At 31.8% G+C, this 16708-nt stretch overlaps 1 protein-coding gene across 1 annotated transcript in view; it reads left to right on the forward strand.

Moving 5' to 3' along the window:
* LOC132794932 (twitchin) overlaps window positions 1–16708 on the forward strand; it is a 63314-nt gene that overhangs the window by 712 nt on the left and 45894 nt on the right. The window contains 15 exon segments of the mRNA XM_060805251.1: window positions 2399–2747; window positions 4234–4264; window positions 5322–5484; window positions 5594–5735; window positions 6500–6641; window positions 6844–7044; window positions 7113–7414; window positions 8066–8289; window positions 8349–8751; window positions 11297–11964; window positions 14173–14217; window positions 14781–14891; window positions 15367–15426; window positions 15686–15790; window positions 16375–16686. Of these exon segments, the coding sequence (XP_060661234.1) occupies window positions 2435–2747; window positions 4234–4264; window positions 5322–5484; window positions 5594–5735; window positions 6500–6641; window positions 6844–7044; window positions 7113–7414; window positions 8066–8289; window positions 8349–8751; window positions 11297–11964; window positions 14173–14217; window positions 14781–14891; window positions 15367–15426; window positions 15686–15790; window positions 16375–16686 (3222 nt within the window). The 5' untranslated portion in view covers window positions 2399–2434.

The raw sequence follows: 16708 nt of genomic DNA on the forward strand, positions 1-16708 counted from the left end.
TTGGGAAAATGCATGTACAAAATCATCACTATCTTCTTGAACTTCAATTTTGGAAGTTTGGAAGGGTTCGTATGTCCATGTTCAGTCTATGTTCAGGTTTCATTTATTCTTATATACATAAGAAATATTTATGTACAAACATATATGCATGTGTAGTTTGTCTGTATAGCGTACGGTGACGGCGGATGTCTAAAAATAAACGGGCAACTCATTAAAAATTTCATTTTAGCTTTTCGACTTTTAAACCGATAGAGAGAAAACGATCAAATTTCCATTTTCCAAAAAATATTGATGAGTCGTGTGCAATACTTCAACTAGACCTAAATATACATGTGTACATATGTACATAAATTTATGTGTATTGCATGTGCAGATTTGCATTTATTGGCTAATTAATTTATTTATTATTAAAAAATGTTTCACACAGGAAGGTCTGGTAGAAGGGTATTATTATTGTGGATACATACATATATTCATATTCATCAACAGCCGAGAACACTTAGACCTGCACGTCTGTTTGTCCGTATTGGCAACTAGATTTCCAAAAGTATAAGAGAGAGATACAAATATACTCAGATCAATTTTCATTTTATTTTACCAAGCCCACTTCCGTTTCTGTTCATCGAAAAACTCGAATAAAAATCGTAAAAAAAAGTAAACCTGCTATAGATGCTGGAATGTGAGTTACCCTTCTTAACCTTCTATACTCACAGACACATTTCATAAATAATTTCTAACTGTTAAATACCCGCTACCCATTGGGTAGAAGGGTATTATAACTTTGTGCCGGCAGGAAATGTATGTAACAGGTAGAACGAGGCATCTCCGACCCTATACGACCCTATACTTATACATACATATATTCTTGATCAGCATCAACAGCCCAGACGATATAGCCATGTCCGTCTGTACGAACAGCTAGACCGCAGACTATAGGAGATGGATATATACATACATTTTTTTCAATAGCACTTGTAATGTTTGCACGTATGTATGTAGATAAAATTTGTTTTAAATTTATCTACGCTCACTTCCGCAAATTGACAAAACTCGAATAACAAGCGTAATTTTAAAGCTATATCATATCAGCTATTTCAATAATAAGTGCTAGGTAATGAATGCCATTTTATCTGGTGTGGCCATAAATTTTTCATAGTGATTTTGAAATTGCTTGCCATTCTTTCAAAAGCAAAAAAATAGAGGAAATGTTTAGAGAAAATAGCCGAATTGATCAAATTCACCACATTGATCTTTTCAAAACGAGTTCATTAATATAATAAAAAACACAAATAAATATAATCAACTAATTAATAAGTTGTTAAATATATAGACCAAAATACTTTTTAAATGCACCCAGTGTCGCATTGTTTAATAAATCGCTAATATTCCGTTGATTTTATTTTACCTATGAAATTTTTCTTCCTGCATCAGTTTGTCTAAAAAACAGGTGCTTGAATTGCATTATTCAAGTTTTTGAGCTTAGGCTTAAGTAGGGTATCACCACTAACCATATAATACTTACATATGTAGATACTTTAACTCTTGAAGCAAAACGTATCAATCGTCGAATGCTGCAATTAGAACCGAATTCGAACGCTGCACGCAACGTTCAGTCGCATGACAGTTTTAAATAGTGTGTGCAAAAAAGAATTACGGCTTCATTAATTAAAATTGTAATTTTAAAAACCAAATATGTATGTATATGTAATTATTCTCGATCCGGAATCGAACTCGCACACCACTTGCAAACTATCAGCAGAGCCAATGCAGACCTTGTTCAGGCGCCATTTAACTGCAAACATCTAAGACTCGAGCAATTGCTGTCGTCTTCATCTTCGAGACTTGCGAGGCAACTGCACGTTGCAAAACTTCACATGCATACACGTACCACGTACATGGCGAGCATGTAGATAGATAGACACATACAAACGAAAGCACAGCGCAACGAAATGCGCTCGTACTCATTGTTTCGCATTCGATCTACGACTGAACTAAGTGTGTGACGAACGCTGCGCGCTGCGCTAGAACTTCGAAATGAGCTGAAGAGGCTCTGGGGTTCTAATCACAGCTCTCGGCTCTTCTGGGGTCGCAATAATTCTGTTGCGAATGATACGTTTTGCTTCAAGAGTTAAAGCATCTATGTATTATATGGTAAGTGGTATCACCATTAAAATATTGATTACCGACGATAACTATCGAGACTGCAGTGCTGCTCACCCATCGATAGGTACGAATTGTATTATTGATTCAAAAAAAAACAACACAATTTTATCGAAAGAAACGTACTAAAACGTTTATTAACAATCTGTTAAATTAAGCTATGTTTGTTTATAACTTAGAATTAACTTTTAATATGGCAATACGACGTTCATTAATTTTATTTTTAAAAAAATTTAAGGGCCTGACCCGTTGACGATTAAAGAGAACCTTCAGCATGGGGGTGGCTGAAGATTTCGCTCCCAGCTTTGTGAAAAAGCCACAATTGCATCAGGAAGACGATGGCAATCGTTTGATATTCGAGTGCCAACTTTTGTCGGCTCCAAAACCGGATATCGAATGGTTTCGAAGTGATAACAAATTATCAGAGGATGGTCGAACCAAATTCAAAATCCAACCAATTGGAGACAACAAATTTACGGTAGTATTAGAATTGGACGATGTCGTTGAAACAGATGCAGGCCTTTATAAGGTTAAAGCAAAAAATAAATCGGGAGAAGTATCCGCATCAATTAATTTAAACTTCACACGTAAGTCAACATATAAAGCATAATATTCTTATATTTTGTAATCCCATTTAGGCTTCTGTTTTCTCACATATACATAAGTTACTAAATATAACTAACTGACCGAACTATAAAATAAAGTCCAAACCATAAGATGAAGTAGATTGCAAATTTATACTGCACAATTCTGACAAGTTCACTACTAAAGTTAGAGTTGAATTAAATATACATACATACATATATTCCATGTGGTTTAGTTTTGAAGTTAGAACTAAAACCCACAAAATTTCAGTTCATATTAAAATTTTTAAATTCGGGAATTGGCTTGAAAGTTGAGTGTTGGTCGCTATGTTCTGTATTCTTATTTCGAATTTTTCTATTTTAAGGTATGTAAAAAAACATTCGCTATATTTTCAATGTATAGTATAAGAAATAGAATTGCATTTTCATGCTATTGTTGAGAAAAAAAATATTCTCATATAAATTTTTCAAAATTTTTATGTCGTATATCCTTTTACCTGCCTGGGCACAGAAAGCATCATTGCAAACCTATTTTTTTTCCAATTTTAATATGTAATTTCAAATTCCTCAGGTTTTCTCTTCAATGACATAAAAGAAATTCATTTATTAATTCGTGATTTTATGGAGTATTGACACTTTATGTATTAAATTAAAGTGGTGTCAACATTTTAAAATTGTTAAAATAAACTAGAGCTGCAGAAGACATATACTCAAATAGTTTATAAAATACAGACACAAATGAACATGTACATAGTATGTATATCAAGTGTTGAAACTTGTCAAATATGTGCTATATATAGTACTCCATGGGGTTTGGTTTTGTTTAGAGTTTTATTGGGCCATTTATCGTAACCTAACAGATCGAAAATTAATCATTTTTAATGTTAAATATAAATCAACCCTATGAAACGATAAATTCAATTTTGAATTCTTTACAATCCAGACCATAATGCAAGAATTTTGATCTTCAAATTTTAAAGCATAAATTTGGAATTGCATAGAATTGCAAAGAAAATGGAAATAATTAATTTATTATCTTGAGGCCTAACACATATTTAAAAATGCTTTATGGTGTTAGCCACGAAGCTAGTTTAAATTTTTTGAAAAGTTTTTTTTTTGTGAACATTTTATTCAGTTCAATTTAGGTGTTTGATTTCACATTTTGATATATAATGAAAGTTGCCGTATACTCTGTTATTCTAAATTAGACTCCAAACATTTTATATTTCATTCATATTTTTATGTATTTATGCTCCTCCCACATTATTGTACAGCTGCTGACGAACCAAAAGAAAAGTAAGCAACTTCAATTCAATTTGTTTTAAAACATTTTTTGTTTTTAATAATTCCTTTATAACAATATTTTTTTTAATATTAATATTAATTTAAGAATAATAAAATCGTGCTTGCCTCCGTCATTGCTTAAAATATAAACTAATCTACCATAATTTTTAATTTATTAATGCTATTCAAATACTTTTTTTATAAGTGGGAAAGTTTTGTCTTCTTGAAGACATAAGGTGAGTTGAGAAATGTTTCGCAGATATTTATATGTTGTGCTGTTCAGACAATAAATTTATTGTCTAATTATATATGTATGTAATACTATATATACATAAGTGTTCCATTCCAATCAGGTTCCGTTGTTACAACAATTCAAAAAATTATTTTCGATGTGGAAAGTATTTCTTGAAATATGTACTATACCCTCAGGTTGCTAATGAATATTTCTAAAAAAAAATGCCATCACTGCCTATTTAATAAACGTTATATTAAAAAAAAATAGATGAAATCACATTCATTGCCTATTTCTGGCGACAATTTACCAAGCACATATTGCAATTTGGCTCCAATATTTCTTAAATTTTCTTTCTTTTTAATTTTGTATTATAAATTATTTAAATTGATGTTTTCTCCACTTTGTCGATTTAAGTGCAGAATAATAAGTTGTCTATTTTTTCGTATGTGAAACTGCTGATTTGACATTCACATACATTCCAGTCTCAGTACGTTAACATTTTTTTGCGCTGCGAACAGCATCCTTGATGCCGCAAGGATTTTTCACGGCCGTTTTTTTTTTATACCCTCTACCCATAGGGTAACTATGTGCGGCAGGAAATGTATGTAACAGGCAGAAGGAGGCATCTCCAACCGTTTAAAGTTTATATATTCTTGATCAGCGCCACAGGCCGAGACGAGCCATGGCCGTCTGTCCGTCAGTCTGTTGAACACCTAGATATCAGTATATTATGGTATATTTTAAGAATAATGCCGCGCTGTTTTGCTTTCATTCAAAATGGGTAGCGACTGTAGCTTTCTTAGCTGTAGGTTTTTATATGGAGTTGTGCAGAACATGATTTTGCTTATCTGGAAGCAGCGCTTTATTCAAATAAAAATAAAAGACTCTCACATGCAACTTATTATTTTTACTATTTTACTATAAAATCATTTTATTTTTATCTTACTGTCCTCGTATGATGTTAGTGTTTTCCAAATTTCATAGCATGTTCATTTTGTTTTTTTTTTTTAAGTATTAAGCTTCGACATCCCAATTAACATATATTATAATTATATTAGACAAATCGACGGCATCGCCCCGACATTCGCGAAAAAACCCACCATACGACAAGAAGAGGATGGAAAGCGTCTTTTATTTGAATGCCGAGTAAATGCCGATCCTCTACCAACAATCACATGGTTTCATAATGGCACGCCTGTTAAGGAATCTACAAGACATAAAGTAAGTCCAATACCATTCATAAGTATATATTTACTTATGAAGTGTTTGTAGAACTTTATCTTGTAAACTGAGTATAAAAAGTTTAATGTTAATACTTCTGTAATTTCAGCTTATCGTCGATAAGGATGTACATTCGTATTTTGCAGCTCTTGAAATTCAAAATGTCACAGTTGAGGATGCTGGCAAATATAAAGTAAATGCAAAAAATGAGCTTGGCGAGAGTAATGCAACTATCAGCCTAAACTTTGACAGTAAGTTTTGGTATTTTCTGCTAAAACGCACATTTATGCACTAGTAATTCCAAATGTAAAAATTATATATTGTTTGGCGCTAAGAATAGAGCTATTTTTATTAATATATCTAACGCATGCTTTAATACTACTACTAAAATAAATATAATTTTTAAAATGCATCCAACAAAAAAAAATCAAATCATTTTATTTTAGATGCTGCGCTTGATTTTTACTCCATACAATTGATTCGTGCGCAACACAATTAAATACAATCGAAAATAATATTCAAATCACTAATTTAGAGTGAAGATAATGTCATTTAAGTCATTTAATTTTTGCGAATTTCAAAGTTAAGATTTTAAGACTACTCATCAAAAATATACTTTAGAAAATTATATTTAGTTCATTTTATAAAAAATGGTGATAGTTTCGACTAAAGCAAATGAGTCGGGGCATCTGATTTTGTATATCCAAAATAATTTTTTTGTTAGCTGGCAAGTTTGTAATATAATTGTAACAATTTTTCAACGATAACATAGTTACATACATTCATAGATTCGAGCCCATCTTCATCAATATTCGTTTTTCTAGATTTTGAAAACCCTAAGGTTGAAATTCTAAACAAATCTTTACCTACACGAATATTGTATTAATGTATAAATGTAAGCGATTCTATAAATAAACTGTTCTATATTGTATGTAAACTGTTTTAGCTTTTAGCTCACATACTAAGTTCTTGTAATTTCAATAACTCGTATAACATGGAAACTTCAACTTCATAGGCGACGAGGCTCCCATGCCGGAGAGCACAGATGGAATTAAGCCCACATTTACTGAACGTCCCGTTATTTGTCAAAGCGAGGATGGTGGAAATGTTACTTTTGAATGTAGATGCGTTGGAGATCCAACACCAACGGTTACATGGTACGCAACTGTTCAGCTTTTCCTGAGCACCCAAATAAATTTTCTTGAGTCCCATTAAAAATTTTCATTTTTAATCTGTTGACATAATATTGTTTATGGAGAAGACCAAAATGTTGACACCATTGAGATGATTAGAAAAAAATCAGAAATTTGAGTAATAACCGTTTCCTTTATGTACACTACAATCCTACATTATAAAAAGGTCACATGGCGAGACAGTCTTGAGTGAGGGCAAACGCTACAAAATGTCATTAACTCTGGATCAAAAACTCTACCATATGGCACGCTTAGAGATTAGCAGTGTAGTCTCAAGCGACCAAGGCGAATATCGAGCCCAAGCGAAAAATAAACATGGTACCGGCATTGCAACGATTAATTTAAGCTTTGAAAGCGGCTCGAAAAAGTAAGGCATCTACTTCCAAATCAAAAAATGTACATCTGTACAATATATTAATAACGCTGTTTATATAGAATTCCGGACGGTAAGTCTCCACGATTCCCAAAAAAACCAACAATTCGACAAGAGGAGGATATATTGTTAATGGAATGCATTTTGGAGGCACATCCAGTTCCGGATATAACCTGGTATTGCTCAGATAAGCAGATCACAGACACTCTACGAACTAAAATGACACGAAAGGCCATTACCAAAGACAGCTATATTTTAACGCTCGAAATACAAAACCCCACTAAAGATGATGGTGGCAACTATCGCTGCAACGCTATTAATATGTATGGAGAAAGTAATGCAAATATTGCGCTTAATTTCCAAGGTATATATTTATCCATTTTTATAGTCTGAATTTAAAACAATAGTTTTAAACAGAACCCGCAAAATATTCTACACTATATCTACAACCTACTACAACTTATCGATAAGAATTATTTAAATTAATGCATTATATAAATTTCAATTGAAGCCAAATTTTGCTTATAAGTATTTAATAGGCAAAGTAATTTTGCCTTAATTTGTACAACAATTGTTTTATATTGCTGCACATAAAGGTATCATAAGCAACCCAGATGTTTAATTTTATGTTGCACAGATTAAATGTCATACCTTTCGATTTATGCCATTAGAGTTCTAATGTTTATAAATAAATATAAGTGTGTCCACGTTTAAAATGTCATAATTTGCTTAGTATAACGGCCAACTCACAAGTTTAACAAAAAACTCGCAACAAGCTTTACAATTCTTTTTTTACTCTATTTTTTTTATCCTTTTACTTTTTAATTAAAAAATCAACAACTTTTTTTTTACATGCTTGATAAATGAGTAATTATCGTCCATGATTTTTTGGTACATTTATTGCAATAACGCAATAATACTTATTTATTTTAATTTTTTTAGAATATATTTTTGAACAAAAATAAATTGATCGATTTGAACGTAAAGATAATATTGTTTTATTATGTTATTGTAGGTGCGAATGATGCAAATGGTTTTGCGCCGTCCTTCATCGAGAAGCCTAGGATAATACCAAATGAGACAGGCACTTTAATAACAATGAAGTGTAAATGCAAAGCAAAGCCTGAACCAACAGTAACGTGGTACAGAGGACAAGAGCTTGTCACAAAAAGTAAAAAAATTAAAATCAACAGCACGATAATCTCCGAAGATATTTATGAATTGACTTTGGAAATTAAGGTATGCATGTTATATTTAATTTTTATTAAATTTTATGGTACTGATTTTAAAAACTTTAGGATCCCGGAGCAACTGACGGTGGTACCTACCGGTGCAATGTAAAAAATGATTTCGGTGAATCAAATGCGAATTTGAATTTAAATATTGAAGCAGAGCCTGAGCCCGAAGGTGAAGGCCCAACATTTATTGAAAAGCCCCGCATTATATCTGAAAATAATGGTAAACTTGTCATTATGGAGTGCAAAGTCAAGGCTGATCCAAAGCCAGATGTTATTTGGTTCCGCAATGGAGATGTTATTCAGGAATCCAATAAACTGAAAATGTCCATGGAACAGCGAGGTGATCAGTACTACATTAAATTGGAATTACTTGACCCGCAGTTGGAGGACTCGGGACTGTATAAGTGCAACATTAAAAATTCATTGGGAGAACTGAATGCGAATCTCACTCTGAATATTGAAAGTAAGTATTGAAATAGAAATCAAGTAAGGAAGCTACAATCGAGTGTGCTTGAAAAAAGTCTAAAAACTGCACCTAAGCCTTCATTTGGTATATCGATATACTATTGATTGCATTTAAATTATACCAAAAAGTAAAAAACAAAATTGTTAACCAAAGCAAATAAGACCCGACTGCCGCATCCGCTAAATAATGATAAAATAATTTAAATTCTCCTGCAGATTTCTTCTCAATATTTGAGATTATGCTCTGTATTTAGCTTATTTTTCTTTAATTAATAACATTTCTAACATGCTTTCTGATTGTGATTACTTTAAAGCCCTTGGTGATTTTAATATTGCTGGTGTCTAATGGCATCCGCCAAGAATTTTAATGGACTGTGCCCCTCTACATCCCATGTTTTTATCGATAGTCTTTACGGAGTATCATTGTCTCAGATTAATGGTATTTCAAATTTTTTAAACAGCTCTCTAGACCTTATTTTTGTTTTAGACCCAGATTCCTGTTCTCTATCGAAAACATCTCTTATATCTTCGCCTGAAGACCCTTACCATCCCACTTTGGAAATTATGTTGGAGCTCCCATATATTGCGTCATGAAGAATTCGACATTTGTCTGATAAACCCTTATGGTTTATTAAGAAATTATCGAGCTTAAAAAGTCGTAGGTCGAGTCTTTACAAAAATTTCAAGGAAACTGTCTCTTTTCTTGATTTTCTCCGCTATTCCGATGCTCAAGCAGCTTTTCGCACGGATAGCAATGAGTGTTATAATAATTATTTGAGTAGGTGCAGAATAAGATATCAGCGTGATCCTAAACGATTTTACGACTTCGTTAACTCGAAGCGTAGATCCGCGTCATCGCCAGCTTTCATGTCTTTGGAGAATATGACAGTATCTAAAGGTATTGCCGATTTATTTGCGGACTTTTTCCAAACGACATATTCTGTTCCAAGTTTTCAAAATTCCTTCTCTTATCCTTATCAGGTAAATGAATCTAATTGTATTTTTGGTTCCTTAATTACTAAAAGCTCTACTTTAACGGAACTATTGGCTATAAAACCTGTTTTTTTCGACAGGCCCGGATGGAATGCCTAGTTGTGTGCTAAAGTATTGCGCCGGTAGTATCTATAAACCGCTTCTTAAATTGTTTGAATTATCCGTTAACTCATGCTGTTTTCCAAAAATCTGGAAAAATCATATATTATACCTATCCTTAAAAAAAGGGAACAAAACTAAAGTTCAAAATTATCGCGGTATATCTAAATGCGATTCCGAAAAGATCGTAACTTCTCAACTGCAACATCTGTGTAAATCTATAATTTCACCTTACCAACATGGGTTTCTGAAATCTAGGTCCACTTCTACTAACGTATTGGAGTTCGCCTCTATTGTAATTAAAGGATTCGAGAATAAAATGCAAACGGATGTCATTTACACCGATTTTAGTAAGGCTTTTGACTCAGTAAGTCATCACCTCTTATTATACAGACTTAATCTTTTAGGGTTTCCTCATAGCCTAATTGAGTGGATCTCCTCATACCTATCCAACAGAATACAGAATGTTTATTATAATGGCTTTGTATCTAAATGTGTCCAAGATACTTCTGGTGTTTTCCAGGGTAGTCATTTGGGTCCTCTATTGTTCACTTTGTTCATAAATGATCTTCGTTCTGTTATAGAGCATTCCCGTGTTCTTATGTACGCTGATGACGTTAAGCTTTGTCTGACATTTAATGATAGTCTGTTGCAATGTGATTTTGATGGTTTAGAATCTTAGTGCAGAGTAAATATGTTACCTCTCAATTGCAAAAAATGTAAGCTTATAACCTTCTGTAGCGGTTTTACCCAGCTGGAATCCCCAGTATAGGGTTTATCAAGATAGGATTGAGTCGGTGCAGAAACTATTTTTGATATTAGTTCTTCATAGTTTAAATTGGAACAATAATATTAGATTACCACCTTATCGTAGTAGACTTTTATTACTAAACCTTTCTTCTCTCTCTCTCTGACCGTAGAACTATGCAAGGTGCTATTTTCATACAGAGACTAATTAATGGGGAAATAGAATCTTTGGAGCTGTTAAGTAAAATTAGTTTTGCGGTTCCGGTCAGGATCACTAGAAATTGTCTTCCTCTTCTCATTTCACGTAGAACTACTAACTTTGCTTGCCATAATCCCTTCCGTAGTCTGTGTGTGAATTATAATAATCTCAATAACGTAGTTTGCTCCAGTAAATCTTCTCTGCTTAAAACCTCATTATTAGCATATTTATCGAGTATCCTAACATATTTTGCTTCCATATTAATATAGTATTACTAGTGTATTTATTAGCTGTCCAGCGTCTTTTAATATTTATTCGCGGTTTTGGATTAATGCACGCTGCTCACAAATTTATTTTGTTTTGTTCGCTCGTCAACAAGCCCGTGCTTGGTATCGCTGGGCCACTTGATGGTATTGCCATTAGTACGTCAACGTCCAAATAAATAAATTTGTATATTTACCTATAGAAATTCCTAACCTTGCCTTTAATTTTGATTTTCTTGCAGTTGTTCCTGTCATAAAGGACAAACCTAAAATCATTAAAATAATAAAAAAACGAACTGTTGTCATTGAATGCACAGTTGCTTCCAAATTTGAACCAAAATGTACATGGTACAAGGAAAGCAATACGGTTCAAGAAAGCAGCCGACATGTGTATCTAATTGAAAAAACGAAAGAAGGTGAATTTGCAGTGAAGCTTGAAATAAATGAAGTCGAAGATAGTGATAAAGGAGCATACAAATTGGTGGCAAGCAATGAAAAGGGCGAGGCTGTATCCCAAGTGGTCAATCTAGTTGACATTCCAGAGGAAGAGCGTAAACCAACCAAACCGCAAATTACCCGTAAACTTGTTGATCAAAAAATAACTGAAACAAATACATTTGAACTTTTGATAAGTCTAAAGCAATCTGATCGCAAATGCAAAGTAGAGTGGTATAAAGGAAGCACTCTTATTCGTGAAACAAAGGATATTACAACAACATTTGATGGCACGATTGCCAGATTGACTTTTAGTTCAGCGAAAACAGAGAATACGTCAAATTATAAGGTCGTTGTCGTCAATGAGGCTGGCAAGGATGAGTCCTCTTGCAAAATTACTGTTGAAAAGAAGAGCAAAAAGAAAGATGAAAAGGTTGAACAGGAAAAGGAAGGAGAAACCGAAAAGAAAACAAAGGTAAATAAAACATTTGATGACAAAAATATCGGTGGCGAAGAAAAAAATTAAAAAAATCGAAAAGAATCTGTTCAAGAACAAAAGGTTCAGATTGAAGAACAGGGTATTCAGATTTCAACAGAGCATCAAATAATTCAACAGACTGATGAGAAAATAGTGGTAGAAAAATCGCAAAAACTGTTTTCAAGTTTGGAAAAACAAGAGGAATTTCATTTGCAAATTTCATCTAATCTACAAAAGAAAACTTCTGATATTTCCACAACGGTTAGTTCAATACATTATAAAGTTTATAATTTTGGTCATTAAATTTCCATTTAGCAGTACTATATTTTTCCAAGTTCCTAATTCAAATTAAATATAGCTGTCAGTCAGCTTTCACTTAAATGAGACAATTTATTCTCCTTGCACGCACTTCCCTTCCGGAAAGGTTTTTAAGTTTTTAATTTTTAACAGTAGAACTAACTATTTCGCCCACAGTCGGGAGTCACTTTGTACCAGATGCCAAAAACCAAACATCATAAGCTTCTGCTTCATCCACCGGATATTGTTCTACCGAATAACGAACAGAAAACCATCTTTGGTGTGAAATTAGCCCCAGTTAAATATGTTTTATGTGAAGAGGTTTGCAATAAGCACTTTCTTAGAAATTTGATTATTTATTATTTTCTCTTGTCATTGTTTAAAAACTTCTATCAGATTTAATGAAACACAGTTCTAAAGTCTGATAACATTTTCTCTCCTCTTTCAATCTGAAATTTTGCTCTCGAATTATTTCCTATTCTATTTTCGATCTCTATTTCTATAAAACTAAGTAAATATTATTTGTTACTAATAAACAAAAACAAAAACAATGTAATCCTAATTTTTCTATTTGTTTGAAGTTAAAAATACAGTACAGTCATGGGCTATTTTGGAGCCCATTAATTAGTATTTCTATATGGTAGTTTCATATTTACGAAAATAAATAATAGGTAAATAACATTGAAAAACTATTTAGACGAAATTACAAATAAGTGTTAAGGCCTTAACGCACACATTTTATCTAAAATGTTACATAACCGAAGATACAGCTTTGTTTGAGAAGTAATAAGTCTTGTAAGTAAAACTTTCTATCAAATAAGACAGACTTAGCTCGGTCATTTTTAGGTAGAGGGCTAATAAATTGGATTATTGAGTTGTTTTGTAATGGGAACGGCAGAGGATTTATTGTATTGAGCGCATTATAGCTTTCATTTTTAATATATATTTTTTATTGAGAGCAATTCATACACATATAGTACATATGTATGTAAATGAACAACTTACATAAATTCCATGTTCTTAAACTAACCATTTTTCTTTCTATGAACTTGTCAATAACAAAAAAAAACTCACAAACACACAAAACACAAAAACAAAAATAGAATGAAGAAGTCATTAAAGAAAATCAAGACCAAGAAATCAAAGATAAATCGAAACAGAAAAAGAAAGATGACAATGCGGCACATGATATTAAGAGCGAAAGTAATGAAATTGAAGATCCTTTAAAACATGAAATCAAAAATACAGAACAGAAAACACCAAGTAAATCAAGAGAAGACGAAAACAAAGCTGAAGAGGAAAAGGAAAATGCTCAAAAGCCCGACTCGAAAATATTAAAATCTTCAGATGAATCAGCATCAGATAGAAATAAAATTATATCTTTAGATGATAAAAAAAGACGTAAAAGAGCCAAACAACGATCCTTCGCTGGAAGAGAATATGCATCCCGCAAAACAACAAAAAATTGTGGAGAAGAATAAAAAAGAAGAAAAAGCAGTTCCAAAAGACAAATCTAGCAGCGAAGTTAAGAAATCACTCGATATTAATGTCGATGACCTAGATTCGGTTAAAAATAAGCCAGTTTTGAATGAAGAATCAAAAAAAGAAACAAAATAAAAAAGATTCCGATTTGACTGTGAAACAAAATGATAATTTTGCAGGTCAATCTCCTGAGGTAAGGATTTTTTAAAACGTGACAACCAAAATGAAGATATTATTATTCGCCGAAATTTAATATAATCGACAACAAAAACTTACACAAATTTTATTTTCCTAAATTGCATGGAAACAATTTATAATATTACTTAAATATAAAATATTAACATATTATTAACATTGTATATTAAAACTAACGAAGATAATTGATTATACGCGAAATTAATTAATATATATTTTCATGCATTATAGCAAGAATCTTCTGAACAAGTGGCCCTGAAGAAAATTGAACGCAAAGTAAGTTATTAATGATAATTTAAATTATAATAAGAAATATTAAAAAAAATTGAATAAAACGTTCGGATACATATTTAGCTTACATTATCTATATTATGTATAAAATAATATAAAATGCAGACAAGTGACCTTAAATATGTGGAAAAATTATTTTGTTGAATTTCCTAACTCACAAATTCCAGTAAATGTCTATTTGTATTGACTGCCTGAACTATGTGACAATCATAATTATTATTCAATATTTGTATTAAGTTTAGTTACATATGTTATGTAAGTGGAATTACTTTGCAGTTGTGTATATTTTTAATACAAAAGCAAAAGCAAAACTCTCTGCGCGAAAAATATTGCAATACTTCGCCGAAATGAACATTTTCATGTAATTTATTTAAGGTCAATATTTAAAGCAAATAAACTACGTCATGGTATGTACATATTATAATACACATGGCACACAAACATATGTTTCATAAAGTTAGAAATTATCTTCAATGGAAAATTAAATTTTAACAAACCGCATTATTCATTTTAATATCTTCGTTTTGTTTACATATTTGTATGGTCAGGCCAGTGTTGTATCTGTTAAAGAAGAATCCAAATCTGAGGTACGTCGAAAGTCAATAGCAAAGGCACACGAAGACGATTCCTCAGTTTCATCAAGAAGATCTTCACTTGTGGTAAGAGCGTATTGATTTAATATGATCGGCATGTACTATGTGCCGAAATTTGTAATACGTTTCCATAGAGTGCACATGACAAGCAGGTTTTTGGGTAGCAAACACGAGTTTACTTATAACTCCAACTTTTTTAAATAATAGAAATTTGTATTTTATAGCCTGTTTACAATAAATATATGAAGCTTAAGTGAATTTTTTTTCTACAAGCGTGGAATATATATTTTAACTCCATCGCATATCTTGTTGTAGTATACCGATAAAAGAAACATTTTTTTTAAATGGGTATCATTCAAACACACTTAATTGTACCTTTCTTGTTAAAAGGGAAAAGAGCTTTTAAGTTTAGTGAGTGGTGTGTGATAATGTATAATGTCTATAGTTTAGAGCACATTTTACAGTTTTCAAATACATATACATATGTAGGTATTTCTCGCATTTTATGAAGAGTTTGTTTTTATGTTTTATGTTTTCCAAGGAGGAGAGTTTCGCATCTGAGTCTAGGCGTACTTCTATTGTGGAGAAGAAAGCATTGGAGGTACGTATATAATTTATGTGGTTTACGAGTTATAGTTCAATAAAAATGTAGTTTGCAAGTTTGTATCATTACTCAAAATTATAAATTACCAAAAAAAAAAAATTTATTTACAATATACATTAATAAAATTTTATTCTCGTAATATATGTTATTTAATATTAGTATATTTCTGATAGTGATTTGACGAAACAAGTTATTTATGTATAGTTATAAAAAATCGAATATATTATTATAAGACGAGATGTATATTCCGATATAGGAAGTTGTTGTTCACAACAACAAAATTGAAGCCAACAGTAATCCTCAAGCCATAAAAGAAGAAATTCCGAAGTTGAAACCAGCGGGGAAACGTCCAATTTCAAAGGTGAGCGATGAACGGTATTTGAAAAAATGGAACATCGCTTCTATAAGCCGCTCTTCGATTTTCTAAACTAAACTTTCATCATTCTACTTCTTTCTATTTTCTATTTTCTTTCTTTCTGCTAAACTGCAATTTATGTGATATCTTTTTTTTTTAAGTATGTATATATACATATACATAACATACTATATATGTATATATTGTACAAACAACGTTTGTACCACCTCATAATTTATTTGTAATACTTTAATTTACATATATTTCTAAATATATTTATTTTATAATAACATGTGTTTAGCTATATAGAACTTAATAAAAACCCTTTTCTTTAAAGTTAAGAAATCTATCTATCTATAAAAATCTATTCATGTATCTGAATATGTATACCTAATATATGTTTAGATAGATTTATTAACTGTTGAGGTAAGCTGTCTTATTGCTGGAATAAATATATACATAAATTCCTAAATAAGAAAACTTAAGTTACTAATCAATTTTGAAATTTGACACAAAACTAATATACTTATGTAAACGTATGATTAACAACCCATTTCAATGTCGTGTTTGTCTTCATATATATAAAATAGACAGTAGAGGAGCAAAAACCAGTCGAGGAACTACCAAAGTTACGAAAAACATCGATTGCACAGCCAAAAGAGGAAGTGAAGCCTGAAACTAAACCAAAGGCCAAAGCCAAACCTAAAGCAAAACCAAAGTACGAAGAGCTCCCAGAAATTCCAGATTACGAACGTCCAACCCTTGAAAAATACGAAAAATCGGAATTCAAACCCACTGATTTTGCACGTGATCTTGAAATACCCAATAAAATGGAGAAACCAGTTTTAGAACTACCCATTAAGCAAGCAGAAACGGCGCAGAATAATAATGGGCTTGCTAAGGTAAGCACATAAACTGCAAACA

Source organism: Drosophila nasuta, chromosome 4 (genome assembly GCF_023558535.2).
Source record: "Drosophila nasuta strain 15112-1781.00 chromosome 4, ASM2355853v1, whole genome shotgun sequence".
Lineage (NCBI taxonomy): Eukaryota > Metazoa > Arthropoda > Insecta > Diptera > Drosophilidae > Drosophila > Drosophila nasuta.